Below are 25,321 nucleotides of genomic sequence, written 5' to 3'. Positions count from 1 at the left end.
TCGCATTCATTCTCGCGAGACAAGGCGCGAGGCCTGCCGGGAGCGATGCGCGGTCTTCCGTAGGTTCGCGCAAAATGGCAGCCCTGGAAGAAGAATTCACGTTGTCTTCTGTAGTTCTGGGCGCCGGGCCTGATGGACTCCTAGGCGTGGAGCACAGCGACAAAACAGACCAGTTTCTAGTGACCGACAGCGGCAGGACCGTCATTCTCTATAAGGTGAGAACGATAGAATCGAACTACCCGGGCTCCCGTCTCGCCTTTCTGAGCGCGGAGCCCGAGCTCGGGTTTCTTACAGCTCCAGAAAGATACCGTGGGGCCAGCTTAGCAGAGAGCCAGCTTGGCCTGTCTGGGACGCTGAGTGAGGCCTAGAATCTGGCTTAGTTATTTTCCTGTAGGAGCATATTTCAGAGTTGTAAGCGACAGAGCGTCTAAGTGCACGTGGGCTAGACACGAAAAGGAAAGGGAACCGGTGCTTTTGCTTCGACACTTGCAGGGGTGACCTTTGCTAAGGAGCCCCTCCTGGGGTCTTTGTTATCCTTGCTGCCCGCAGAAGAGTGGAACGGAGATTGGTTGGGCAGGAGAGAATGACACTGACAGGGTAGGAATAGTGCTTTAGTTTTGTGTCTGTATACTTCATCCTTCTCTCCTTGGGAAAAAAACATTTTGAGGAGAAAGGGGCTTTCTTGGTAGGTTGATAAGAATCTTGATTCCAAATGACTTGTCTGTTGGCAACTCTGCTTCACACTGTGAATCCTGGAGTTGAGTCCGGGGAAATCTGCACGCCCCGCCCCCTTTTGAGCCCAACGCCAGACTCAACATCAACACACTTTTCATACCTTTCATCTGGTGGTTGCATGGAAAGAAATTATAATATTTTTTTTTTCTGAGCTGGTGAACATAGTTTTCTGTGTCTTTAAGAAGTTAGCTATAATCTTTGAAGTTTTGGAAACAGGTTGCCAACAACTCCCTGCACTGTTTTGGCACTGCTTACTCTGTTGGTCTTTACCTCGGCTGGATTTGCGGTTTTGCAGTTCCTACATAGGAAAACAGCCGATTGGAATTGAATAGACATGATCCCAGTTATACGTATTTAATTTCCCATGTCCCTGTTCAGAGGCATCATGGAGTTAATTTTTAAAATTTACTCTTTTTAATATACTATTTTTAAGGGTTTTTAATTTACATTTTTTAATTTTAGGAACTTAGTTATTAAATATATTTTTATTTTAACTGCTGTTTAAAAGTTTTTAATATTTTAGTTGTGGTAAAATACACATAAAATTTACCATCTTAACCATATTTAAGTTTACATACCCTTCAATGGTATCAAGTACATTCACATTATTATGCAGCAATCACCACTGTCAACCGGAACTCATTCATCTTGCCAAATTAAAATTCTGTACCCATTAAACAATAACTCCCTATTGCCCCCAGCCTCTGACAACCAGTGTTCTTTCTGTCTCTATCAATTTGACTACTGTAGGTACTTCATATTAGTGGAATCTTCAGTATTTGTTCTGACTACTTATTTTAACTTAGGAAATTTGTCAAAGGCTGTCATTTTAATGGTTTATTTTGATTGTAAATGTATAAATAATTGCTTTTGATGTCTGAAATTGACTTATTTAATATTGTATTTATTTTAATTTCATTAGCTTTCTGATCAGAAAACCTTGGGGAGTTGGTCAGTGAAACAAGGTCAAATTATAACATGTCCAGCTGTGTGCAACTTTCAAACTGGAGAGTATATTGTTGTACATGATAATAAGGTGAGTTTTAAAACTTTTATATAATAGTATATAGAATACAAGTCAAATGTTGATTTATTAACTATTTGTGTTTGTCATATAAATGGAGAATGGCATACATTTTAACTTGTATGTTTTCATTTTAGGTTTTGAGAATATGGAATAGTGAAGATGTAAACCTAGATAAAGTGTTTAAAGCTACAGTAAGTCTTTAGATTTTCCAACATAATTATTTAGCTTATGATGAAATGGAATCATTCATAATAGAGTATGCGTTATTTATCTTAATGCCTCTGGAAAAGTGAGCATAAGGTTACAATCAGTTTTTCATTCTAGTTAGTGAACTTCCTGTGCCCTTTCTCAGAATAGACCCTGCAAGTTTTGTGTATTATACATTTTAAGAGTGGCACATAATACAGTAAAAAAAGAAACGTGACTACCTGGCCTTTTCTACCAATGACCTAAAGTATGTTAATTAACTTTTTCTTACTTATAAAATGAGGATCTCAAACTAGGTTAATCTCAAAAGTTCCTTCCAGTTTTAAATGTCTGACTAAATGTAACTGGCACATTTTAGAATTGGCTCACAATAGGGCTGATTCAAATATAATGTAGTTGTTGTCTAAATCCTTAAAACTTCTAGGTAACTTGCTGTACTTTCCCCTGGCTCCAGTCTTTTCCTTTACCTTGGGGTAGAACAATCCTGAATTTTACATAGGAGAGGTTGTTTTTGTTTGTTTGTTTTACCTCACATATATTGTTAATTTCTTTTTTTTTTTTTTGAGACAGAGTCTTACTTTGTTGCCCAGGCTAGAGTGAGTGCCATGGCATCAGCCTAGCTCACAGCAACCTCAAACTCCTGGGCTCAAGCGATCCTACTGCCTCAGCCTCCCGAGTAGCTGGACTACAGGCATACGCGACCATGCCCAGCTAGTTTTTTCTATGTATATTAGTTGGCCAATTAATTTCTTTCTATTTATAGTAGAGATGGGGTTTTGCTCTTGATCAGGCTGGGTTCGAACTCCTGACCTGGAGCTATCCGCCCACCTTGGCCTCCCAGAGTGCTAGGATTACAGGCGTGAGCCACTGTGCCTGGCCTATTATTAATTTCTTTTCTTGGTATTATAGGCTGTAGTTATAATTGTGGCATTAGTCCTAATCTAACACCAGAACTGTGTGTACATCTGTATTAGTGGCTTTATTTGTACCTTCTCCACCCTCAGTTTTGGGAGACCCTGGTTTTAGCCTAACCTCCAGTATTTGCAATGGATAAGCCAAAAGTCAGTAAAAAGCATTACCTATGAAGGAGACATAGGGACAGAGTAGAGAGGGTAAGAGCAGAAGTTAGACTTCTGAATGTATTTTGTGTTGTATCTTTGATTTTGGAACCATACGTAGTTATAAAGCAATATTAAATCAAAGTGAAAACAAGTTAGTCCCTTAAAAATAAGCCTTGTAGGCCGGCCTTAGTGGCTCATGGCTGTAATCCTAGCACTGTGGGAGGCAGAGGCAGGATGATCACTTGAGGTCAGGAGTTTGAGACCAGCCTTAGCAAGAGTGAGATTCCCATTTCTACCAAAATAGAAAAAATTAGCCAGGTGTGGTGGCAGCACCTGTAATCTCAGCTAGTCAGGAGGTTGAGACAGGAGGATGGCTTGAGCCCAGGAGTTTGAGGATACAGTGAACTATGATGATGCCACTGCACTCTAGCCAGGGTGACAGAGCGAGATTCTGTTGGGGGTGTGGGGGCCAGGGGGGAGCCTTCTGTAAATGTCCCTATTATATTAGGTATAAATTGTTTTAGAATAAAAATTGAAATAGCCTTGCATTTTTTCAGTTGTCGGCTGAGGTCTGTAGGATACATTCAATACAAGGAACAGAACCCTTGGTGCTATTCAAGGAAGGAGCTGTCCGTGGTTTAGAGGCTTTGCTTGCAGAGCCCCAGCAGAAAATTGAAACTGTTATCTCCGATGAAGAGGTGATTAAGTAAGTTCTGATGCTTATAAGTGAATTTATCAAAATGAAAATGTACTGTATGTTTTTTTTTGTTTTTTTTTTTGAGACAGAGTCTCGCTTTGTTGCCCAGGCTAGAGTGAGTGCCATGGCATCAGCCTAGCTCACAGCAACCTCAAACTCCTGGGCTCAAGCGATCCTGCTGCCTCAGCCTCCCGAGTAGCTGGGACTACAGGCATGCGCCACCATGCCCGGCTAATTTTTTATATACATATCAGTTGGCCAATTAATTTCTTTCTATTTATATTAGAGACGGGGTCTCGCTCTTGCTCAGGCTGGTTTTGAACTCCTGACCTTGAGCAATCCGCCAGCCTCGGCCTCCCAGAGAGCTAGGATTACAGGCATGAGCCATGTATGTTTTTAATTATATTTTTGCCATGTTCAAAAGTATTTTTGGTTATAAACATTATAAAAGTAACCTGATTAAAAACATTTTTAAGACATTGACCAAAATAACATCCCAAAAGTCTCTGGAGTGATTAGATGACTCAGGAAACCATAGTCTTATGAGTCTTTTTCTAATGACAGAGAACTGGACAGTCAGTTATTTGAAGAGGAAATGGGTTATCCCAAAAGACCGAACTCTTTCTGTTTCTGTCATATTGCCCTGACTGCCAAGCTTATAACTTTTCCCCTTGGCAAAAAGTGCAGCTTGTCATTAATGAAATCATGATAGTGCTTTAAGACCTTTGCTTTTCCAGATTCTGGAAAAAAACTGGGAAAATGACCCACTGAAATGATAGAAGGACATTTCATGATTTCACTTCTCTCTAATCATCATTTCATCACGTTGCCTGTCCATATGACTTGCTGCTTCTCCAGGTCCACTTGGTGGGAACTAAATTTCTAAAAGTCAAACACTTGTACTTAGTAAGTGAACAATGTGGACAATGAGCAGTTATGTCTTAGACTGACCTAATGAATACCTCTAAGGTGTGAGCAACTATGTTTGGGGTAACTCTTGAGAGGATTTTTTTCTAATTGCCACTCTGCCATAAACTGGCTACACAACCCTTCAATGTCCTTGTGCCTTAGTTCCCTCTGTGAATTGAAGAAGCAGATGAGATCTTAATATTTTCCTTAGAACATGAGTCCCAAAAGTAACTATGAAAAAAGGAGGCCAGGCAAAGTGCCTCAAACCTATAATCCTAGCACTCTGGTAGACTGAAGCAGGAGGGTTGCTTGAGGTCAGGAGTTGGAGACCAGCCTGAGCAAGAGTGAGACCCCCCACTTCTACAAAAAATAGAAAACTTAGCTGTTGTGGGTGGCACACATCTGTAGTCTGAGCTACCCAGGAGGCTAAGACAGGAGGATTGCTTGAGCCCCGGGGTTTGAGGATACAGTGAGCTATGATGATTCCACTGCTCTCTAGCCAGAGCGACAGAGTGAGACTCTGGCTGAAAAAAAGAAGGAAAGAGAGAAGGCGGGGAGAGAGTCAATTTAAATTTGGGAAGTACTACATACCTTTCTCAGGAACTTTACAATTTACATTGTCGTCTGGGAAGTTTAACAGCCTGCATTTAATGAGATTCATCTAACAGAGATGCATCTAACAGATTCATATTCCCTATGGTATATACTTTGTTTTTTTTTTTTTTTTTTTTGAGACAGAGTCTCGTTTTGTTGCCCAGGCTAGAGTGAGTGCCGTGGCGTCAGACTAGCTCACAGCAACCTCAATCTCCTGGGCTCAAGCAATCCTGCTGCCTCAGCCTCCCGAGTAGCTGGGACTACAGGCATGCACCACCATGCCCGGCTAATTTTTTCTATATATATTAGTTGGCCAATTAATTTCTTTCTATTTATAGTAGAGATGGGGTCTCACTCTTGCTCAGGCTGGTTTCGAACTCCTGACCTCGAGCAATCCTTCGGCCTCGGCCTCCCAGAGTGCTAGGGTTACAGGCATGAGCCACCGCGCCCGGCCAATATTCCCTATGGTATATACTTTGAAACACCAAATTAGGTGTTCTCTGATGTCTTTCTGGTTCTAAAAAACGTTTGATAAAAGATTTGATTAAATCTAAATTGATACGTATTTCAGCTGGTGATTTTTGCATCATGTAATTTTTCTTATTTTTTTATTTTTAGGTGGACAAAGCTTTTCATTGTATTTAGGCATCCTGTTTTAATTTTCATTACTGAAAAAGTAAGTGATATGTTCAGTTCCTAGCCCATTTTGTGAAATTCAAAATTACTCATGTTGTTTTTAAAGCTAACGTGGGACTTCTGTAATTCTCTTAGGAGATTAGATTTTTAAATTTTTTATCTTTTTTAAATATTAAAAAGTCTATTAGTCACTATAACATTTTACACTTAATTGAACAAGAGGTTTTTTTTTTTTTTTTTTTTTTTTTTTAATAAGACTAGTCAAGTGCAGTAGTGAGGAGGGGGGAAAGTAGTAGAACAAGGAGTTCAATCTGTAACTGACTGTGAACAATCACGTGAGATAACTCACTACCTTCGGACCAGCCTGAACAAGAGGTTTTTAAATACTCATTTATGTAATTACAATGGAATAACGTCTGGTTTTAATGTTTATAGGTGGTTGAAATGGCAATATTTATAAAGTAACTTTTTTTGCAGCATGGAAATTACTTTGCTTATGTACAAACTTTTCATTCACGTGTCTTAAGCAAATACACACTCTTACTTGGACACGAAGAAAAAACTCTTATACAAAGTTTTACTGCATCTGTGGATCGGAAATTCATCTCTTTGATGTCATTAAGTAAGTTTTTTTCTTTAAACTTTCCGAGATTGTAAATAGAGTGGCACTATAGTATACTATATATTTTTGAATCTTAGGGTTTTTGCAAACTTCTGTTATAGCCTTTCCCCCTTCCATCATTTATCCCTTCACTTTTTGCACTGTGCATATCTGGTCATGCATTAGAACAGTGGTGCTGTGTTTTGAGGGCTGTAGAAGTACTTTAGATAGAGTACAGTTTTTTCTGTAACTTTACGTCTAAAAAATCGTAAGCAATAAATAACAATATAATACTAATGAAAAAGAAAAATCAGCTTTTAGGTGATAAGGTCCAGTTCTTTGACCTGGAGACTAACAAAGCAGCTTTGATCTATGCCACCTGTTTTTGACAGATTTTAAGTATAACACCAGTTTTAGAGCTATTTAACCCCACTTTAGGAGGAACAAAAGCCTTTGTGGTGCCCTCTCCCCCTCACCCTTCATGGCTTCTTTGAAGTTGTTTTGAGAAGGTTAAGGGGGAATAAACAAGTGCAATATTTAGGAAACATTTCCATATTATCACAATTAAAATTCCTTATGAAGTTTTTCAGTGTGCAGATGTTTGCAGTAGCTATTAAGAAAAAGGCTCTCGGCCGGGCGCGGTGGCTCACGCCTGTAATCCTAGCACTCTGGGAGGCCAAGGAGGGCGGATTGCTCAAAGTCAGGAGTCCGAAACCAGCCTGAGCAAGAGCGAGACCCCATCTCTACTATAAATAGAAAGAAATTAATTGGCCAACTAATATATATAGAAAAAAATTAGCCGGGCATGGTGGCGCATGCCTGTAGTCCCAGCTACTTAGGAGGCTGAGGCAGGAGGATTACTTTAGCCCAGGAGTGTGAGGTTGCTGTGAGCTAGGCTGACGCCACGGCACTCACTCTAGCCTGGGCAACAAAGCAAGACTCTGTCTCAAAAAAAGGAAAAAGGCTCTCATTATGTGTCTTATCTTGAAGGTGATTGGAATGCACTTAATGCTTTAGCTTAATGAACATTGAAGTGAGGAAGTCTGAGCCAAAGGGTCATATAAATCTGTATGTAGCATAGCTATAACCACATCAAATTGCCAAAATTTAATTAATTGTAAGAAACAGCAATTTCGTATGGTTTTCAGGGTGATTGAATAAGAAGAAATGTATAGACCAGATGCTAATTACTTTCTAGTAAGGGATGTAACCTTTTAGGGACTAGATTATCTATATTCCTGGCAGTACCCTCTCGATACTTTAAGTTATTGTAGGTATTTACAATTTGTATTTCCTAACTATTATGACATTTCTTACTGAGATTTTTTTTTTTTTTTTTTTTTTTTTTTTTTTTGAGACAGAGTCTCACTTTGTTGCCCAGGCTAGAGTGAGTGCCATGGCGTCAGCCTCGCTCACAGCAACCTCAATCTCCTGGGCTCAAGCGATCCTCCTGCCTCAGCCTCCCGAGTAGCTGGGACTGCAGGCATGCGCCACCATGCCCGGCCAATTTTTTGTATATATATTTTTAGTTGGTCAATTAATTTCTTTCTATTTTTGGTAGAGACCGGGTCTCGCTCAGGCTGGTTTCAAACTCCTGACCTTGAGCTATCCGCCCGCCTCGGCCTCCCAAAGTGCTAGGATTACAGGCGTGAACCACCGCGCCCGGCCCTCTTACTGAGATTTTTATTTATAATACTCCTCCCCCCAGTTTATTCTTTCAGGGAAAGCATAGAGTGATGTTGATTTTTCTGGTTAGATTCTTTATCAAATTGGTAAAATCTTATAAATAACCTAGTAAATTTAACTATAATATAGAAATATCCTTTACCCAATAATGAATAATAAGTTCTTGTCTCCAACAGGCTCTGACGGATCTGTATATGAAACTTTGATACCAATACGCCCAACTGACCCAGAAAAAAATCAGAGGGTAGTTAGATCACTGTTACTCAAGGCTGTTGTGTCTGGTAATGCTCGAAATGCTGTTGCACTCACTGTCCTGGATCAAGATCATGTCGCAGTCCTAGGAAGTCCACTACCAGCTTCTAAGGGTAACTGAAATCCAGTTAATTAAGAAGGCTTTTGCATTTTTCCTTCAGTGTGCCTTTTAGTCTTCCCTTTCTTTTTCATTTCTTTGTTACCACCCTAATTCATTCTCTTGGTCACTATACTTATTTATTTTTGTAGCTTCCAAATTCTTCTTAAATAGGTTTTTCATTTCATTTTGCATTGATTAATCTTTCCAAAACACTTCTTTGTCTGACTACCCTGCTCGTGACTATAATGTCATAAAGACGTAAAAATGGTGAATATCCATGTCAGCCTATAGGCATTTAAAACATTGGTAAGCCTTGCCCCTGGCAACCACCAATCTGCATTCTGCCTTTATGAATTTACCTATTCTCAATATTTATATAAATGGAATCCAACAATACCTTTTGTGTCTGGCTGCTTTCACTTAGCATAATGTTTTCAAGGTTGATCCACATTGTTGAATATATCAGTATTTCATTTCTTTTCATGGTAAAATAATATTCCATTGTATGTATATACCACAATTTGTTTATTCATTCGTTGACGGACATTTCACCTGTTTCCATCTTTTGGTTATTGTGAACAATGTAGAAACATTTGTGTATATGTATTTGTTTCAGTACCAGTTTTTAATTCTTTTAGATGTATACCTAGCAGTGGAATTGCTGGGCCATGTGTTAGTTCTGTTTGACTTTAAAGAACTGTCAAACTTGACAGTGGCTGAACTATTTTATATTCCCACTGGCATTGTACAAGGGTTCCAGTTTCTGTACATCCTCACTAGCACTTGGCTATTTACCATTTTTTCAATTATAGCCATCCTACGGGTATGAAGTAGTACTTTATTATGGTTTTATTGTCTATTTGTTTTTGTTTTGAGACATAGTCTCATTCTGTTGCCTGGGCTACAGTGCCGTGGTATCAACCTAGCTCACAGCAACCTCAAACTCCTGTGCTCAAGCGATCCTCCTGCCTCAGCTTCCCAAGTAGCTGGGATTACAGGCATGCGCCACTATGCCTGGCTAATTTTTTATACATATTTTTAGTTGTCCAGCTAACTTCTTTCTATTTTTTTAAGTAGAGACAGGGTCTTGCTCTTGCTGAGCCTGGTCTGAAACTTCTGAGCTCAGATGATCCGCTTGGCTCAGCTTCCCAGAGTGCTAGTATTACAGGCGTGAGCCACCGCTCCTGGCCTGCACCCTTTTGATTATTATAACTTTGTAGTAAGTTTGAAAATCAGGAAATGTGAGTCCCCCATCTTTGTTCTTCTTTTTCAAGTTTGTTTTGGCTATTTGAGCCCCTTGAAATTCCATATGAGTTTGAGGATTGGGTTTTCCATTTCTAATAAAAAAGGCCATTGGGGGCCGGGCGCGGTGGCTCACGCCTGTAATCCTAGCTCTCTGGGAGGCCGAGGCGGGCGGATTGCTCAAGGTCAGGAGTTCAAAACCAGCCTGAGCAAGAGCGAGACCCCGTCTCTACTATAAATAGAAAGAAACTAATTGGCCAACTGATATATGTATAAAAAATTAGCCGGGCATGGTGGCGCATGCCTGTAGTTCCAGCTACTCGGGAGGCTGAGGCAGCAGGATCGCTTGAGCCCAGGAGTCTGAGGTTGCTGTGAGCTAGGCTGACGCCACGGCACTCACTCTAGCCTGGGCAACAAAGTGAGACTCTGTCTCAAAAAAAAAAAAAGAAAAAGGCCATTGGAATTTTGATAGGGAGTGCCTTGAATCTTTAGATTGCTTTGTGCAATATTGCCATCTTAACAATATTAAGTCTTCCAATTCATGAACATAATATGTCTCCATTTGTTCATATCTTTCTTAATTCCTTTCAGCAATGTTTTGTAGTTTTCAGAGTACAGGCTTTTACCTCCTTAGTTAAATCTATTCCTAGGTGTTTTGTTCTTTTGGGTGCTAATATAAATGAAATTGTTTTCATTTCAGATTTTTCAACTGATTTCTTTTTATTATTATTTTTTTTGAGACAAGAGTCTCACTTTGTTGCCCAGGCTAGAGTGAGTACTGTGGCATCAGCCTAGCTCACAGCAACCTCAAACTACTGGGCTCAAGCAATCCTTCTGCCTCAGCCTCCCAAGTAGCTGGGACTACAGGCATGCACCACCATGCCTGGCTAATTTTTTCTCTATGTATTAGTTGGCTAATTAATTTCTTGCTATTTATAGTAGAGACGGGGTCTCGCTCTTGCTCAGGCTGGTTTTAAACTCCTGACCTTGAGCAATCCGCCCACCTCGGCCTCCTCAACTGATTTTTGTGTGTTGATCTTGTACCCTGCAACTTTACTGAATTTGTTTATTAATGCTAGTCTTTTGTTGTAGATTCTTTGGGATTTTCTCTATACAGGATCATGTAATCTGTGAATAGAATTAGCTTTATTTTTAAATTTGGATGCCTTTTTTTCTCTTTTTCTTGCCTAATTACTGTGCCTAGAATTTGAATAGCAGCAGTGAAAGTAGGCCTCCTTGTCTTGTTCCTCATCATACGGAGATAGCTTTCAGTCTTTAACCAGTGAATGTGATGATAGTTGTGGGTTTGGCATAGATGCCATTTATCATGTTGAAGGAAGTTCCTTTCTATTCCTAGTTTTCTGAGTTTTTCTTATCATGAAAGGATATTAAATTTTGTAAAATGCTTTGTTTGTGTCAACTTAGATGATGATGTAGCTTTTTCCTTTATTGTGATATTATGATATTGATTTTCTCATGTTGAACTACTCTAGCATCCCTGGAATAAATCCCACTTGGTCGTGGATCTTAATATGCTGTTGGATTCAGTATGTTAGTAATGAAGATTTTTGCATCTATACTCATAAGGGATATATGATATCATAAGGTTTATATATGATATCGTAACGTTTTATATGACATCATAAGGATTATATGCTCATAAAGTCTGTAGTTTTTTTGTGGTATCTTTATCTGGCTTTGGTATCAGGCTAATATCCACATGGAACAAATTAGGAAGTATTCTCTCCTCTTTCATATTTAAGAGTTTAAGGTTTGTTATTAATTCTTTAAATATTTGCTGGAATTCACCAGTGAAGCCATCTGGTCCTGGGTTTTTCTTTGTTGGGTATTTTATTATTACCGATTCATAACCAACCATTAAAGACCTTCCTTAGGGCTTACCTTTCCAAAAGTCCACTTCTCACGATGACCTCTTATTCTCTTAAATTCCTGTGGCAATAACAGTTTTCATAACTCATTTTTATATTAAATAAAGCAAAATTTGTGTCTTTAACTGTAGCTCCCTTCTTATCCCAAAATATCATGTATTTATACTTGGGACTTTTTCTAAAGTTGTCTATCTTATTTTACAGAATCCCTCTCCATATGGAACATAAAATTTCAGACACTACAGACTTCAAAAGAGCTTCCACAAGGGACCAGTGGTCAAGTAAGTTTTTTCACTTGAGGACATTCTCGTTGCCTTTTTTTTTTTTTTTTTTTTTTATGCTTAGATCAGGAAGAAAAAGACTTTTTCATATTTAGGTATTTTTCTGTCTCATGAATAACACTATTAGAGAAGAGGTCTCTTTGGGTCTAAGTATTTTGGCAGGTTTTTGGACTGAGCACAGTGGTGTGTGTCCAATCTACTCAGGATGCTGAGACAGGAGGATCACTTGAATTTAAGAGTTTGAGACTGTTGGCCAAGCGAGGTGGCTCATGCCTGTAATCTTAGCACTCTGGGAGGCTGAGGCGGGCAGATCGTTTGAGCTCAGGAGTTCAAAACCAGCCTGAGCAAGAGCGAGATGCTGTCTCTACTATCGATAGAAAAAAATTAATTGGCCAACTAAAAAAAAAATATATATATATATATATAAAAACAATTAGCTGGGTATGGTGGCATGTGCCTGTAGTTCCAGCTACTTGGGAGTGAGGCATCAGGATCACTTGAGCCCAGGAGTTTGAGGTTGCTGTGAGCTAGGCTTATGCCACGACACTCTAGCCTAGGCAAGAGAGTGAGACTTTGTCAAAAAAAAAGGGTTTGAGACTGTAGTATGCTTAGATTATGTCTGTGAATAACCACTATTTTCTAGCCTGGGCAACATAGCAAGACCTATCTTTTTTTTTTTCTTTTTTTTTTTGAGACAGAGTCTCACTTTGTTGCCCAGGCTAGGGTGAGTGCCATGGCATCAGCCTAGCTCACAGCAACCTCACACTCCTGGGCTCAAGCGATCCTCCTGCCTCAGCCTCCCGAGTAGCTGGGACTACAGACACTACAATACACATATATATATTGTGTATATATATATATACACAAAAAAAATGAGCCGGGCATGGTGGCGCATGCCTGTAGTCCCAGCTACTCGGGAGGCTAAGGCAGCAGGATTGCTTGAGCCCAGGAGTTTGAGGTTGCTGTGAGCTAGGCTGATGCCACAGCACTCACTCTAGCCTGGGCAACAAAGCGAGACTCTGTCTCAAAAAAAAAAATACTTAAAGAATTTTAATTTAAGCTGACCAGGCTATAATGTCCTGTAGCAAGGGTCCTTGTATGTGTTGTTCTTTGTTGTATTTTCTTTCTTGCTTTCTTTATTTTTTTAGTTGTTTTTAAAAAACAAGTGATTTTAACAAAATTAACCACAATTCTAGCAAGCTTCCTTTTGGTTTCTGTGTTTTAAGTTTTTAGTTGATATACCTTACTGTTAGAATCAGAAACAGTGTTAAATTCTGATTTTGCCGGAGGGGGCGGGGGAGCAAGATCTTGCTCTGTTGCCTGGGCTAGATAGAGTACAGTGGCATCATGATATCTCACTGCAACCTCAAATTCCTGGGCTCAAGCAATTCTCCTGCCTCAGCCGCCTAAGTATCTGAGACTACAGGATCATGCCACCATACCCGGATGATTTGTCTGTTATTTGTAGAGATGAGGTCTCCCTCTTACTCAGGCTGGTCTTGAACTCGTGGCCTCAAGCGATAATCCTGCCTCAGCTTCCCAAAGTAATAAGGCAGGCGTGAGGCACTGCACCCAACTCTGATTTTTTTAATTTAATGCATCATAACTGTTTAGCCATGTTACAATAGGCTTGATAAATTATTATGTCAATATACATATAATAGTGATAATATTAATTTTATTTATTTATTTATTTTTTTGAGACAGAGTCTCCCTTTGTTACCCAGGCTAGAGTACCGTGGCATCACCCTAACTCACAGCAACCTCAAACTCCTGGGCTCAAGCCATCGTAGTGCCTCAGCCTCCTGAGTAGCTGGGACTACAGGCATGCGCCACCATGCTCGGCTAATTTTTTTCTATATATATTAGTTGGCCAATTAATATGTTTCTATTTATAGTAGAGACGGGGTCTCACCGTTGCTAAGGCTGGTTTCGAACTCATGACCTTGAGCAATCCACCCGCCTCAGCCTCCCAGAGTGCTAGGATTACAGGCGTGAGCCACCATGCCCAGACAATATTAATTTTAAACACTTCAATTATTTTAAAAGTATATGTTGATTGGATTTTCCTGAGTCAAAAACATCCTGTAAATTATGCTTCGTTCAGACTTGGGCAAAAATAAGAGCCCAAGAACCCAATTAATAAGTTGTGCATATGAGATTCTTCCGGAAAGTTACTCAACTTTGTCTTGTTCTTTTTTGTTATATTGAGATAGTTTATACAATAAGTTATTGTTATAAGGTTTTGTTGAGTCAGAACTTGTAAGCAAGTATTCTGTTTTTGGTATTTTTGTGTAGCTCTGGTATTATGGGGAAAATTTGTTTATGCTGCATGGAAAATTTCTAACTGTGATTCCATACAAGTGTGAAGTGTCATCATTAGCAGGTGCTCTTGGAAAACTCAAGCATAGTCAAGATCCAGGTAAAAACTTACTTATTATATGTTTGTTTTACTAACACAAGCCCTTTTATTAGCTCCCAGTTTCATTTGTAGATTCCCACAGCCTTCTATTTACAGAGCCTTTTTTTTTTTTTTTTTTTTTTTTTTTTGAGACAGAGTCTCCCTCTGTTGCCCAAGCTAGAGTCCTGTGGCAGCAGCCTAGCTCACAGCAACCTCAAACTCCTGGGCTCAAGCACTCCTACTGCCTCAGCCCCCCGAGTAGCTGGGACTACAGGCATGTGCCACTATGTCCGGCTAATTTTTTCTATACATATTTTTAGTTGGCCAATTAATTTCTGTCTATTTTTAGTAGAGACAGGGTCTCGCTCTTGCTCATGCTGGTTTCGAACTCCTGAACTTGAGTGATCCTCCTGCCTGGGCCTCCCAGAGTGCTAGGATTACAGGTGTGAGCCACCACGCCTGGTATAGAGCATGTTCTTAACTTTGAAATTTGCCACTGTTCATTGAAACTAGCAAACAGTTCCTATTGCAGGAACTGCTGCAGGCTGAAGAGCTACATTGTGTTCTTCTGACTTCAAGGGTAAGAGGAGAATCCCCAAGACAAAATCAGTTGTACCTCTACCCTCTCTTGTTTACCAGTGGCCTCATCTGTTGGCTTCATGTTGCTGGGCATATAATTTTTTATTATATTATGATTTACTGATATGAGTAGAATTACACGGCCTTTAAAGCCTCTTGAATTGTACATGAGTGGTTGTTTTTTATTGTTCTTTGTTTAGTTGGGTAGATACCGATAGGTCAAAACATTCCAGAAATTGTGTATTTCATGTTTTCTTAGGCACTCATGTCGAACCCCATTTTGTAAACTGGGAAGCATCTCAGGGATGTGGACTTGGATGCCAGAACTCAGAACAGTCAAGAAGACTTGTAAGTTTAGTAATAGAAATAGAAATGTTAGTGCAAATGTTGAAAAACACAGAAAGACTCTATTGTTTTGATTTATATCCTTTTAACTCTTATAGCTTTGATCTTGATGACAGGTCAGTGTGAGGCCAGAACCCAGTAACTTAACAGCCATTATTTAGAAATGGTATATGTAGTCTATTAATTTTTTATGCGCATTTGTGTGTGGTTTTAAGGTCCAAGCATGAAAATGGACTAGTTTGCAAGTAGCAATAAAACCTTCCTTAGCACAGAGATTTTATTTTGTGTTTAAATAACAAAAACCTTAAACATCTTAAGATACCTAATTTCAAAGCTGAAATAAAATCACTTTTCCCTATAACAAAATTTATTTTTAAAAGTTTGTGACTAGAGCAAAAGTGTGCGAGGCTATTTGGAGTGTTTTATATTCTTCTAGATGTACATTGGATCTCTTTTATTGTTTTGTGATTCTAATCAATTTACTTAATTCTAGTTAAGGAGACGAAAAATAGAAGTTAATTTACAGCCAGAGGTTCCACCATCCAAACAACTTTTATTAACCATAAAGGTAAGTTTAAAATATCGGAAATAATGAAAAGTCAACTCCAGAGGTTAAAAAAATCCTATCTACTTTTCATTCCTTCTTATTTTTATGATCATTTTTATAGCTGTAGCTGACATTTGTCTAGTGTCTTACAGGTGTCAGAGTTGATCCAGTATTTTGGCTTATTTGACTCTGTGGTCTTATGAGAGTGATGGTGTGCTGTTGTCCTGACAGGTTTCTCATTCAGCTTAGCATCAGATATATTTACAATTTGGCCTTCTACAGACTTTTTTTTTTTTTTTGAGACAGAGTCTCGCTTTGTTGCCCAGGCTAGAGTGAGTGCCGTGGCGTCAGCCTAGCTCACAGCAACCTCAAACTCCTGGGCTCAAGAGATCCTACTGCTTCAGCCTCCCAAGTAGCTGGGACTACAGGCATGTGCCACCATGCCCGGCTAATTTTTTCTGTATATATTAGTTGGCCAGTTAATTTCTTTCTGTTTATGGTAGAGACAGGGTCTCGCCTTTGCTCAAGCTGGTTTCAAACTCCTGACCTCGAGCAATCCGCCCACCTCGGCCTCCCAGAGTGCTAGGATTACAGGCATGAGCCACCACACCCGGCCGAGGGTGATGTTTATTAACGTGCTAGACTGAATTCTTTAATTCTGCCTTTTCAGAAAGATTCAGAAAAACACATTGAAGTGGAACTACGTAAATTTTTGGCTATGACGCAGACACCTGACTTTCACGCTATAACTGGGGACATAGTAACAGGACTTCTAGAACGATGTAAAGCAGAAGAACCATCGTTTTATCCCCGGAACTGTCTGATTCAGCTCATTCAAACACATGTGCTTTCTTACAGGTAGGTGTTTATGTGCACTACGCACACTTTCCATGCACAACCCTTTTGACCTTGTTCTTTTAGAGTTCTAATTTTCTGAAACTCTGGAAAATCTTATAAATTATCTGCAATTGAGATTTTTCTTAATATGTAATAATGAATCAGATTTTTTTATTTCTGTTAGCTTATGCCCTGGCTTAATGGAGGTTGCCTTACAAAAGACAGATGTACACTTGTTACAACTCTGTCTACAGCAGTTCCCTGACATCCCTGAATCAGTCACCTGCACATGCTTAAAACTTTTCTTAAGGTAAGTAAGAATCTGGTCTTCTTTTTCCTTTACTATGTTTGTAATCTGTTAAATTATTTGATTTTAAAACTGAATGCTTAGAAAATAAAATTTTTTCCGAAAGTTGCCTTATTGATAAGAATTTTTTTTCTTTTTTTTTTTTGAGACACAGTCTCACTTTATTGCCCAGGCTAGAGTGAGTGCCATGGCATTGGCCTAGCTCACAGCAACCTTAAACTCCTGGGCTCAAGCAATCCTTCTGCCTCAGCCTCCCAAGTAGCTGGGACTACAGGCATGTGCCACCATGCCTGGCTAATTTTTTCCATATATATATATATATATATATATTAGTTGGCCAATTAATTTCTTTCTATTTATAGTAGAGACAGGGTCTCGCTCTTGCTCAGATTGGTTTCAAACTCCTGAGCTCAAAGGATCCGCCCGCCTTGACCTCCCAGAGAGCTAGGATTACAGCATGAGCCACTGCAAGGGGCCTAATGATAAGAATTAACCCCTTGCTTTCAATTGACATCATAGCATTGGTGATGACTGTCTCCAAGAAACGGATGTCAATATGGAGTCAGTTTTTGACTACAGTGGTACTGTACAAGATGAGAAAATGGAAGAGCAAACTAAAATTCTTCAGAATGGCTTTAATCCTAAGGAAGATAACTGCAGTAACTGTGATCAAGAATTAAAAGAAAAGCCTCAGGACACAACAAAAGAGACCACTTCATGCCCTGTGATACCAAAAAGAGCAGCTCTACTGTATCCTTTGAAATAGTGTCCCTCTGTTCCTCTTTCCGGGGATATAGTCATATGCCAAGCCATACGTAAGAAGTAATTATTAATAGATAATATAAGGGTTTTCTTTCTTTTTTCAATTTTTTTTCTTGGTTTCTGCTTAAAAATGAATTATGTTGAATGCTATCTTCAAACAACTTACTTAAACCTGTTTTCTTAATTAAGAAGCTGTACTGAGGTAGAAGTTCTACCAATTCTAAAGATCAATATTCTGAATAAATATGAATTATTTATACTACTGATGTATTCCAGATAATTTCTAATGATTAGGTGAGTGTTGAGTGATAGAGCCCTTTTGGTGATATAAAACTTTTGTATAAATTTAGAAAACTTATTGGGAAATGGAATTACTCATAATTTCAGTACAATAGCCTTTATTTATTGAAATAAGATTTTCCTTTAGTCCTAAATAGAAATGCAATTCTTCATTCTGCATACAGTGAAACATTTCTTCTGCCTCACTTGAAAGATATCCCAGCACAACATATTACTGTAAGTGTTCATAAGTCCTATGGAATTTTATTTCTGGTTTTAAGTTTTACTGATTAACCAGCTGTTGGGAATTCTAAAGGTTATCCAATTCTTTCATGTGAATAAGAGGTTGCCTAGCTCTCATAGTGAAAAATTGTGCCAAGGAGACTAGCGTGGTGGTTGGCATTTTCCTCCTGCCAAGCTTGAAGGCCAAGTTAAGCCACCCAAGTTTTAAATGAGTAGACAGTAAAAACAACTGCTAAGAGGATTCTCCTTTCTCTACCTATTATTTATAAACAATAAGCTCATCACCTGCCCCACCTACCCTGACTCCCCAAGCAGATAAGCTCCTTATTGATGGCACACATTGCATTTTATTCATTTTTGTTTCCCCAGATGTCTGACGTATTTGTTGATACATAGTTAAATTAAACATCCTCTTAAAATTCTTTCCAGTCTTTCTGTTTCATTTATGGAGAAAAATTTTTTTTATCAAAGTGATAAATTGTCCTTTTTTCCCCCCACTTAGTTATTTCTCCAGTATTTGTATTTCCTTTATCTGAAGTGTAGCGAAAATGCTACTATGACTCTTCCTGGAATACGACCTCCAACCCTTAACCAGGTGAGATAATTTGTTTTTTTTGATTTGGTGCTGGGAAAAATCTGTACAAAAAAAGTTATATACAGTGTCAGCACCTAGAATTTAGTGACTGATTTCTCCTTATCTCCTTCTTCATGTCGGTCTCCTCCTTTATCATATAACCAAACCACTGGAGTTGGGGAGAGTCTTTCTATCTAGTAAATTTCTAGATCCATAATTCTATACTACAGAATTTAAATTCATCTTAAATTCCTGATTCTTCATTATGACCCATTCCAAGAATTTCCTTGGCCTTATTAAGAGGACCGGGAAGAGCTGGTAACAATTTGCCCCCTCGATAATCTCTTTTTTTTTTTTTTTTTTTTGAGACAGAGTCTCACTTTGTTGCCCAGGCTAGAGTGAGTGCCGTGGCGTCAGCCTAGCTCACAGCAACCTCACACTCCTGGGCTCAAGGACATTTATTCAAATATAGTTAAGTTGGTTTCTGGAACCTCATCATAATTCTCCAAACCCCGAATGCCATCCTGAATTTCTTGCGACTCTATTTCCTTTAGAACCATTGGTCCCAATCTCTCATGTCGAGCAATGGAGCTCTCATGGAGCGGATGAGAAGGGCTGCTTGTCTTCTTTACCCCTCTGCGACAAAATGCATGGGTTGTGCAGATATGCTGCATAACCATGCCCATCACTAGGTCTTATTTTGGGGTAGCACTTATATAAATGCTTAGAAATCCTTCCAGGGCTTATGTTATGGGTAGGCCTTATTTTCAGGAAAACACGGTAGTTAAATGTTCTATTTGGGGAAATTACTGATGAAAGAAAATACCTGTAAAAGAGCTTAAATTTTAAATCTAAACATGTTCCCCAAAATTTTCAAGGATGCATTAAATTAGAATAAGTTAAAAAAATGAGTTAAATTTTTAAGTAGTTAATTTTTTTTTTTTTTTTTTTTTTGAGACAGAGTCTCACTTTGTTGCCCAGGCTAGAGTGAGTGCCGTGGCGTCAGCCTGGCTCACAGCAACCTCAATCTCCGGGGCTCAGCGATCCTACTGCCTCAGCCTCCCGAGTAGCTGGGACTACAGGCATGCACCACCATGCCCGGCTAATTTTTTGTATATATATTTTTAGTTGGTCAATTAATTTATTTCTATTTTTGGTAGAGATGGGGTCTCGCTCAGGCTGGTTTCGAACTCCTGACCTTGAGCAATCCGCCCGCCTCGGCCTCCCAAAGTGCTAGGATTACAGGCGTGAGCCACCGCGCCCGGCCAAAGTAGTTAATTTTTATAGTTGAAAGTTTGAACAATAGTACCAAAGGGTATGAAGGAAAAAATAAACTTTGTGTCTTTACTACTCTGATCTCTCCTAGAGATAACCAATATTAAGAGTTTCTTTTATGTCTAGAAATTTTCTTTCTATATACAAACTTATCTTTATATATATATATATATTTTTTTTTTTTTGGTTGATAAATTAGTTTCTTTCTATTTTTAGTAGAGACGGGGTCTGGCTCTTGCTCAGGCTGGTTTCGAACTCCTGACCTCGAGCATTCAGCCCGCCTCGGCCTCCCAGAGGGCTAGGATTACAAACTTATCTTTCTCTCATTTTGTCTTTTCTAACACAAATAAGATCATAGTATGTGTGATATTCTGTAATTTTTTTTTTCACTCATTATATTTTAGACATTTCCTGGATCAGTACACATACACCTGCCTCATTCCTTTTAACCAGTGCATACTACGTCATTTCACATATACATCTTTATTTACTAGTGTTCTATTGATAGACATTTAAGTTATTTATAGTTTTTTGGTATTGTAAACAAACCATTGATATCTTTATACACATACCCATACATATTTATGAGAGAACACCTCTTGGGTAAATTCGCACAAGTGGAATTACTGGATGAAAGGGTGCATGCATTTTTAGCTTTCAGAATGCCACATTACCTTTCTGAAGAGTTGTGACAACCACCACCACTACGGCCACCAAGGTCTGAGGCCTTGTTTTTCACATTCTTACACTAGTTTTGTCAAAGTTTTGACTCTTTGCCAATCAGATAGGCAGCAAATGATTAATTTGCGTTTCTTTGTTAATGAGAGAGCCAAACCATCTTACCCATTTATATTTCTTTTTGTGAACCTGCCTGGTCAGATTCTTTGTCTATATTTTTATTACATTTGCTATCTTTTTCTTTTTGAGTTATGAAGAATTCTCTCTACATTAAGGAAATTAGCTTTTTTATATCAGATGCATTGTAGGTACTTATTTCCTATCATTTGTCTTTTTACTCACTTTAGTATAATTTTTTGACACAAGTTTTTCATATTTATGCTATTAAAATTTATTAAGCTTTTCCTTTATGGTTTCTTTTTTTTTTTTTTTTTTGAGACAGAGTCTCAGTTTGTTGCCCAGGCTAGAGTGAGTGCTGTGGCGTCAGCCTAGCTCACAGCAACCTGAAACTCCTGGGCTCAAGCAATCCTTCTGCCTCAGCCTCCCAAGTAGCTGGGACTACAGGCATGCGCCACCATGCCCAGCTAATTTTTTCTCTATATATTAGTTGGCCAATTAATTTCTTTCTATTTATAGTAGAGACAGGGTCTCGCTCTTGTTCAGGCTGGTTTTAAACTCCTGTCCTCGAGCGCCCACCTCGACCTTTATGGTTTCTTTCATGCTTAAGTCTCTTCTCATTCTACATCAGTGGTTTCATTTTGTGTGTTGATCTCTCCCGCCCCCCAAGACAGAGTCTCACTCTGTTGTCTGGGCTAGAGTGCTGTGGGTCAGCCTAGCTCGCAGCAACCTCAAAGTCATGGGCTCAAGTAATCCTTCTGTCTCGGCCTCCCCAGTAGATGGGACTACAGGCATGCGCCACCATGCCCGGCTTAATTTTTCTATTTTTCTATATATTTTTAGTTGTCCAGCTAATTTCTTTGTATTTTTAGTAGTATTTCTTTTGTATTTTTATGGGATCTCTCTCTTGCTCAGGCTGGTCTCAAACTCCTGAGCTCAAGCGATCCTGAACTCTTTAGTACATATTATTTTGGTATAAGGAGTTCCATAGAGGGATCAGCTCTCCTTCCACAAATTGATAACCAGTTTCCTTAATCCTGTTGTGTTTTTTTTTTGTGACAGTGATATTTGCATATTAACCACACCATTTGAAGATGTAAAACTACATAGGAAACTTTTATATATGTATAGTGATAATTCTTAGTTTATGGTAGCTTGTCTATAATATACAGTACTCCATCCTTGGCACACTGTATCTTGCAGAATAGAAAATGAATGGGGGCCAGGCGTGGTGGCTCAAGCCTCTAATCCTAGCACTCTGGGAGGCCAAGGCGGGTGGATTGCTCTATGTTAGGAGTTCCAAACCAGCCTGAGCAAGAGCGAGACCCGTCTCTACTATAAAAACAATAGAAAGAAATTAACTGGCCAACTAATATATAGAGAAAAATTAGCCAGGCATGGTGACACATGCCTGTAGTCCCAGCTACTCGGGAGGCTGAGGCAGTAGGATTGCTTGAGCCCAGGAGATTGGGGTTGCTGTGAGCTAGGCTGATGCCATGGCACTCACTCTAGCCTGAGCAACAAAGCAAGACTCTGTCCCAAAAAAAGAAAAGAAAATGAATGGGTTCTCTTTTTGTAAGTGAAAATAATTATCAAAACAAAATTTTTAAAAGACAAGTATTACTCTCCCTTGAATTAAATACCACTTTGGCTTTACTATTACTGATTAATACTATGAAAATGGTCTTATTATGCTTGTAAAATAATAAATATAAAAGCCAGAAAAGAGCCTTCTTATATTTCTTAGAAATTCTTCCATCTCTAAACTAAATTGTTTAGATTTTTATAAAGACTTATTTTTCTTATAACTGTTTGGTGTGATTATGGACTTATAAAATGAGCTAGACTAAAGTTAAATTTAAAATCGTAACTTCCTTTCCTTATTTATCTTCAGATTATGGATTGGATATGCCTACTTCTAGATGCTAATTTTACTGTTGTGGTAATGATACCTGAAGCAAAAAGGCTACTGATAAACCTTTACAAGTTTGTCAAATCTCAGGTTTGTGATTATTTGATATATACTGATTTTTTTTGTACTCAAGTATATCACCTGAATTACAGTTTATTCCTAAAAGTTAGGAATAGTCATGGAGCATTTGTTTGTATGTAGAATTACAGTAAAAGTTACTCTGAAACTTTTTTCTTTAGATAAGTGTTTATTCTGAACTCAACAAGATTGAAGTAAGTTTTCGGGAGCTACAAAAATTAAATCAAGAAAAGAATAATAGAGGATTATATTCAATTGAAGTGCTGGAACTCTTCTGATACTACCAGTTCTCCTTCATAGACATTTTATGAAGCTCTTTTATGTGAACTCTTCCTGTTCATCCAGCCAAGAAAGATGCTTTGTTTGTGATCATCTGAATTTCAAGAGAAAAGTGTCAGTGAGTACCTGGACCATCACCTGTTGATGCTTCACATGGGACTGCAGGCTTCACATGAACCTATTCTAGATTATGGACATTGATGAGGAAAGGTTCTGAAATTTTTAAAAAATATGAAATATGAAAAATATGAGTTGATTTTAAGTAAACTTATTTGTGTATTGATAAAAGTCTAATTTCTTATCATGTGTTTTGAATTGTTTTTCTTTTAATAAAAAATGACCATTGAAGCAGTGATTCTAGAAAGAATGTAGTTTTATCAAAGTCATAAACTGCCCCAGCACATCCGTGCTTGTGACAGAAGTCAGTGCCACAAGCAAGGCAGAGAGGGGTCTTCGTACAGGCACATGCTTTCCTCCTGTCATTTCTCCCATCATTTACCTCCTTCCACTCGCTTGCTTATATACTCAGAGGTTGAAAAATGCCTCCTTCTGTATATTATCTCGCAGATTACCTCCATGATGAGTTGATAAAAAACAGTTATGGGCTGGGTAAGGGTGGCTCTTCCTGTAATCCTAGCCCTCTGGAAGCCTGAGGCAGGAAGATCACTTGAGGTCAGGAGTTCAAGACCAGCAAGATCAAGGGTGAGACCTCATCTCTACAAAAGTAGAAAAAATTAGCTGGACATGGTGGCACATACCCATAGTCCTAGCTACTGGGGAGGCTGAGGCAGGAGGATTGCTTGAGCCCAGGAGTCTGAGGTTGCTGTGAGCTATGATGACGCCACTACACTCTACCCAGGGTGACAGAGCAAGACTCTGTCTCAAAGAAAAAAGAAAGGCAATGCAAAAAGTGAGAGAAGGTGGGGCATGGTGGCTCATGCCTGTAATCCTAGCACTCTAGGAGGTGGAGGTGGGCAGATTGCTCAATGTCAGGAGTTCAAAAACCAGTCTGAGCAAGAGTGAGACCTGTCTCTACTATAAATAGAAATTAATTGGCCAACTAATATATATAGAAAAAATTAGCCGGGCATGGTGGCTCATGCCTGTAGTCCCAGCCACTCGGAAGGCTAAGGCAGTACAATTGCTTGAGCCCAAGAGATTGAGGTTGCTGTGAGCTAGGCTGACACCAGGGCACACACTCTAGCCTGGGCAACAAAGCAAGACTCTGTCTCAAAAAAAGCCAAAAAAGTGAGAGAAAAATTTCTGCCTTTTATATGCTTACTATCTAGAAGGATCACAAAGCGAAATCAAATCACTGTACAGGTTCATCTTTGTATGCCAAATGAGTTTTACTGATGTTCATTTCTTCCAGAAGTCTACAGGAGAGATCTACAACGTTTCCCAAACTTTGATTTCAATAAAATTTCCAAAAGACTTTGGGATTTGACATGAGGTCACCAAGGTTTTGTTTTGCTATTAATCTTTAAGAAGAGCTTTTTATGTTGCTCTGATTTTTCCAAATTCACCTCATACCCTGGCTGACAGTCACAGCACATCACATCAATAAGTAGACTTCCATTCAGAGCCACAGGACTGGAGTGTTGTTAGAGAACAAGAAGAATTAGAGCTAGGCTCTGAGTAAGATTTGTATGGGCAAATGTCACCATTAAAAATATTCAAAACTGCAGAGTCAGTAAATTGAAATTAGCATCCTTAATTTGATGTGTTGGATCATAGTTTTCTGAAGTTAATTTGCTACTTACAGGATGAATATGGTAGTACTGCTATGGCCCGGGTTTCCTTTGGGTTTGATGCAATGTGTGCTGTTAAAAGGTATGTGATGACTCAAGTTTCCTACCCTTTCTCTCTTTGAACTATTAAGAACTTTTCATTTATACAGGACATCATGACATTTTCCTTTCACTTTGCATGAGTGCTTTTCCATTAGCATATGAAAGTTAATAAATGTTCTGTTCTAAAGATAGTTACTGGCCGGCATGGTGGCTCACACCGCCTGTAATCCTAGCACCCTGGGAGGCTGAGGCAGGCAGATTGCTGGAGGTCAGGAGTTCGAAACCAGCCTGAGCAAGAGTGAGACCCTGTCTCTACTATAAAATTAGAAATTAATTGGCCAACTAATATATATATAGAAAAAATTAGCCGGGCATGGTGGCGCATGCCTGTAGTCCCA

General features: G+C 38.9%; 1 protein-coding gene across 2 annotated transcripts; it reads left to right on the top strand.

Annotated features, from left to right (window-relative positions):
- Nucleotides 1-20: 20 nt before the first annotated feature.
- NOL11 (nucleolar protein 11) lies at nt 21-23,431 on the top strand. Of its 2 annotated transcripts, XM_020280855.2 has the most exons (18): nt 21-215; nt 1,658-1,771; nt 1,897-1,953; nt 3,588-3,736; nt 5,849-5,906; nt 6,344-6,488; nt 8,330-8,518; nt 11,841-11,917; nt 14,216-14,339; nt 15,157-15,245; nt 15,736-15,810; nt 16,460-16,647; nt 16,811-16,936; nt 17,453-17,683; nt 18,133-18,211; nt 18,720-18,812; nt 22,756-22,863; nt 23,013-23,431. In XM_020280855.2, exons 1-18 carry the CDS (start codon nt 75-77, stop codon nt 23,127-23,129), a joined length of 2,160 nt encoding a protein of 719 aa, XP_020136444.1. In that variant the 5' UTR covers nt 21-74; the 3' UTR covers nt 23,130-23,431. The 2 variants fall into 2 exon arrangements, with proteins under 2 accessions (XP_020136444.1, XP_020136445.1); XM_020280856.2 differs by lacking the exon at nt 18,720-18,812.
- The last annotated feature ends 1,890 nt before the right edge of the window (nt 23,432-25,321 follow it).

Source organism: Microcebus murinus, chromosome 18, assembly GCF_040939455.1.
Source record: "Microcebus murinus isolate Inina chromosome 18, M.murinus_Inina_mat1.0, whole genome shotgun sequence".
Taxonomy (NCBI): Eukaryota; Metazoa; Chordata; class Mammalia; order Primates; family Cheirogaleidae; genus Microcebus; species Microcebus murinus.
The sequence above is the reverse complement of the archived record's forward strand: the minus strand, read 5'-3'. Positions and strand labels throughout refer to the sequence as shown.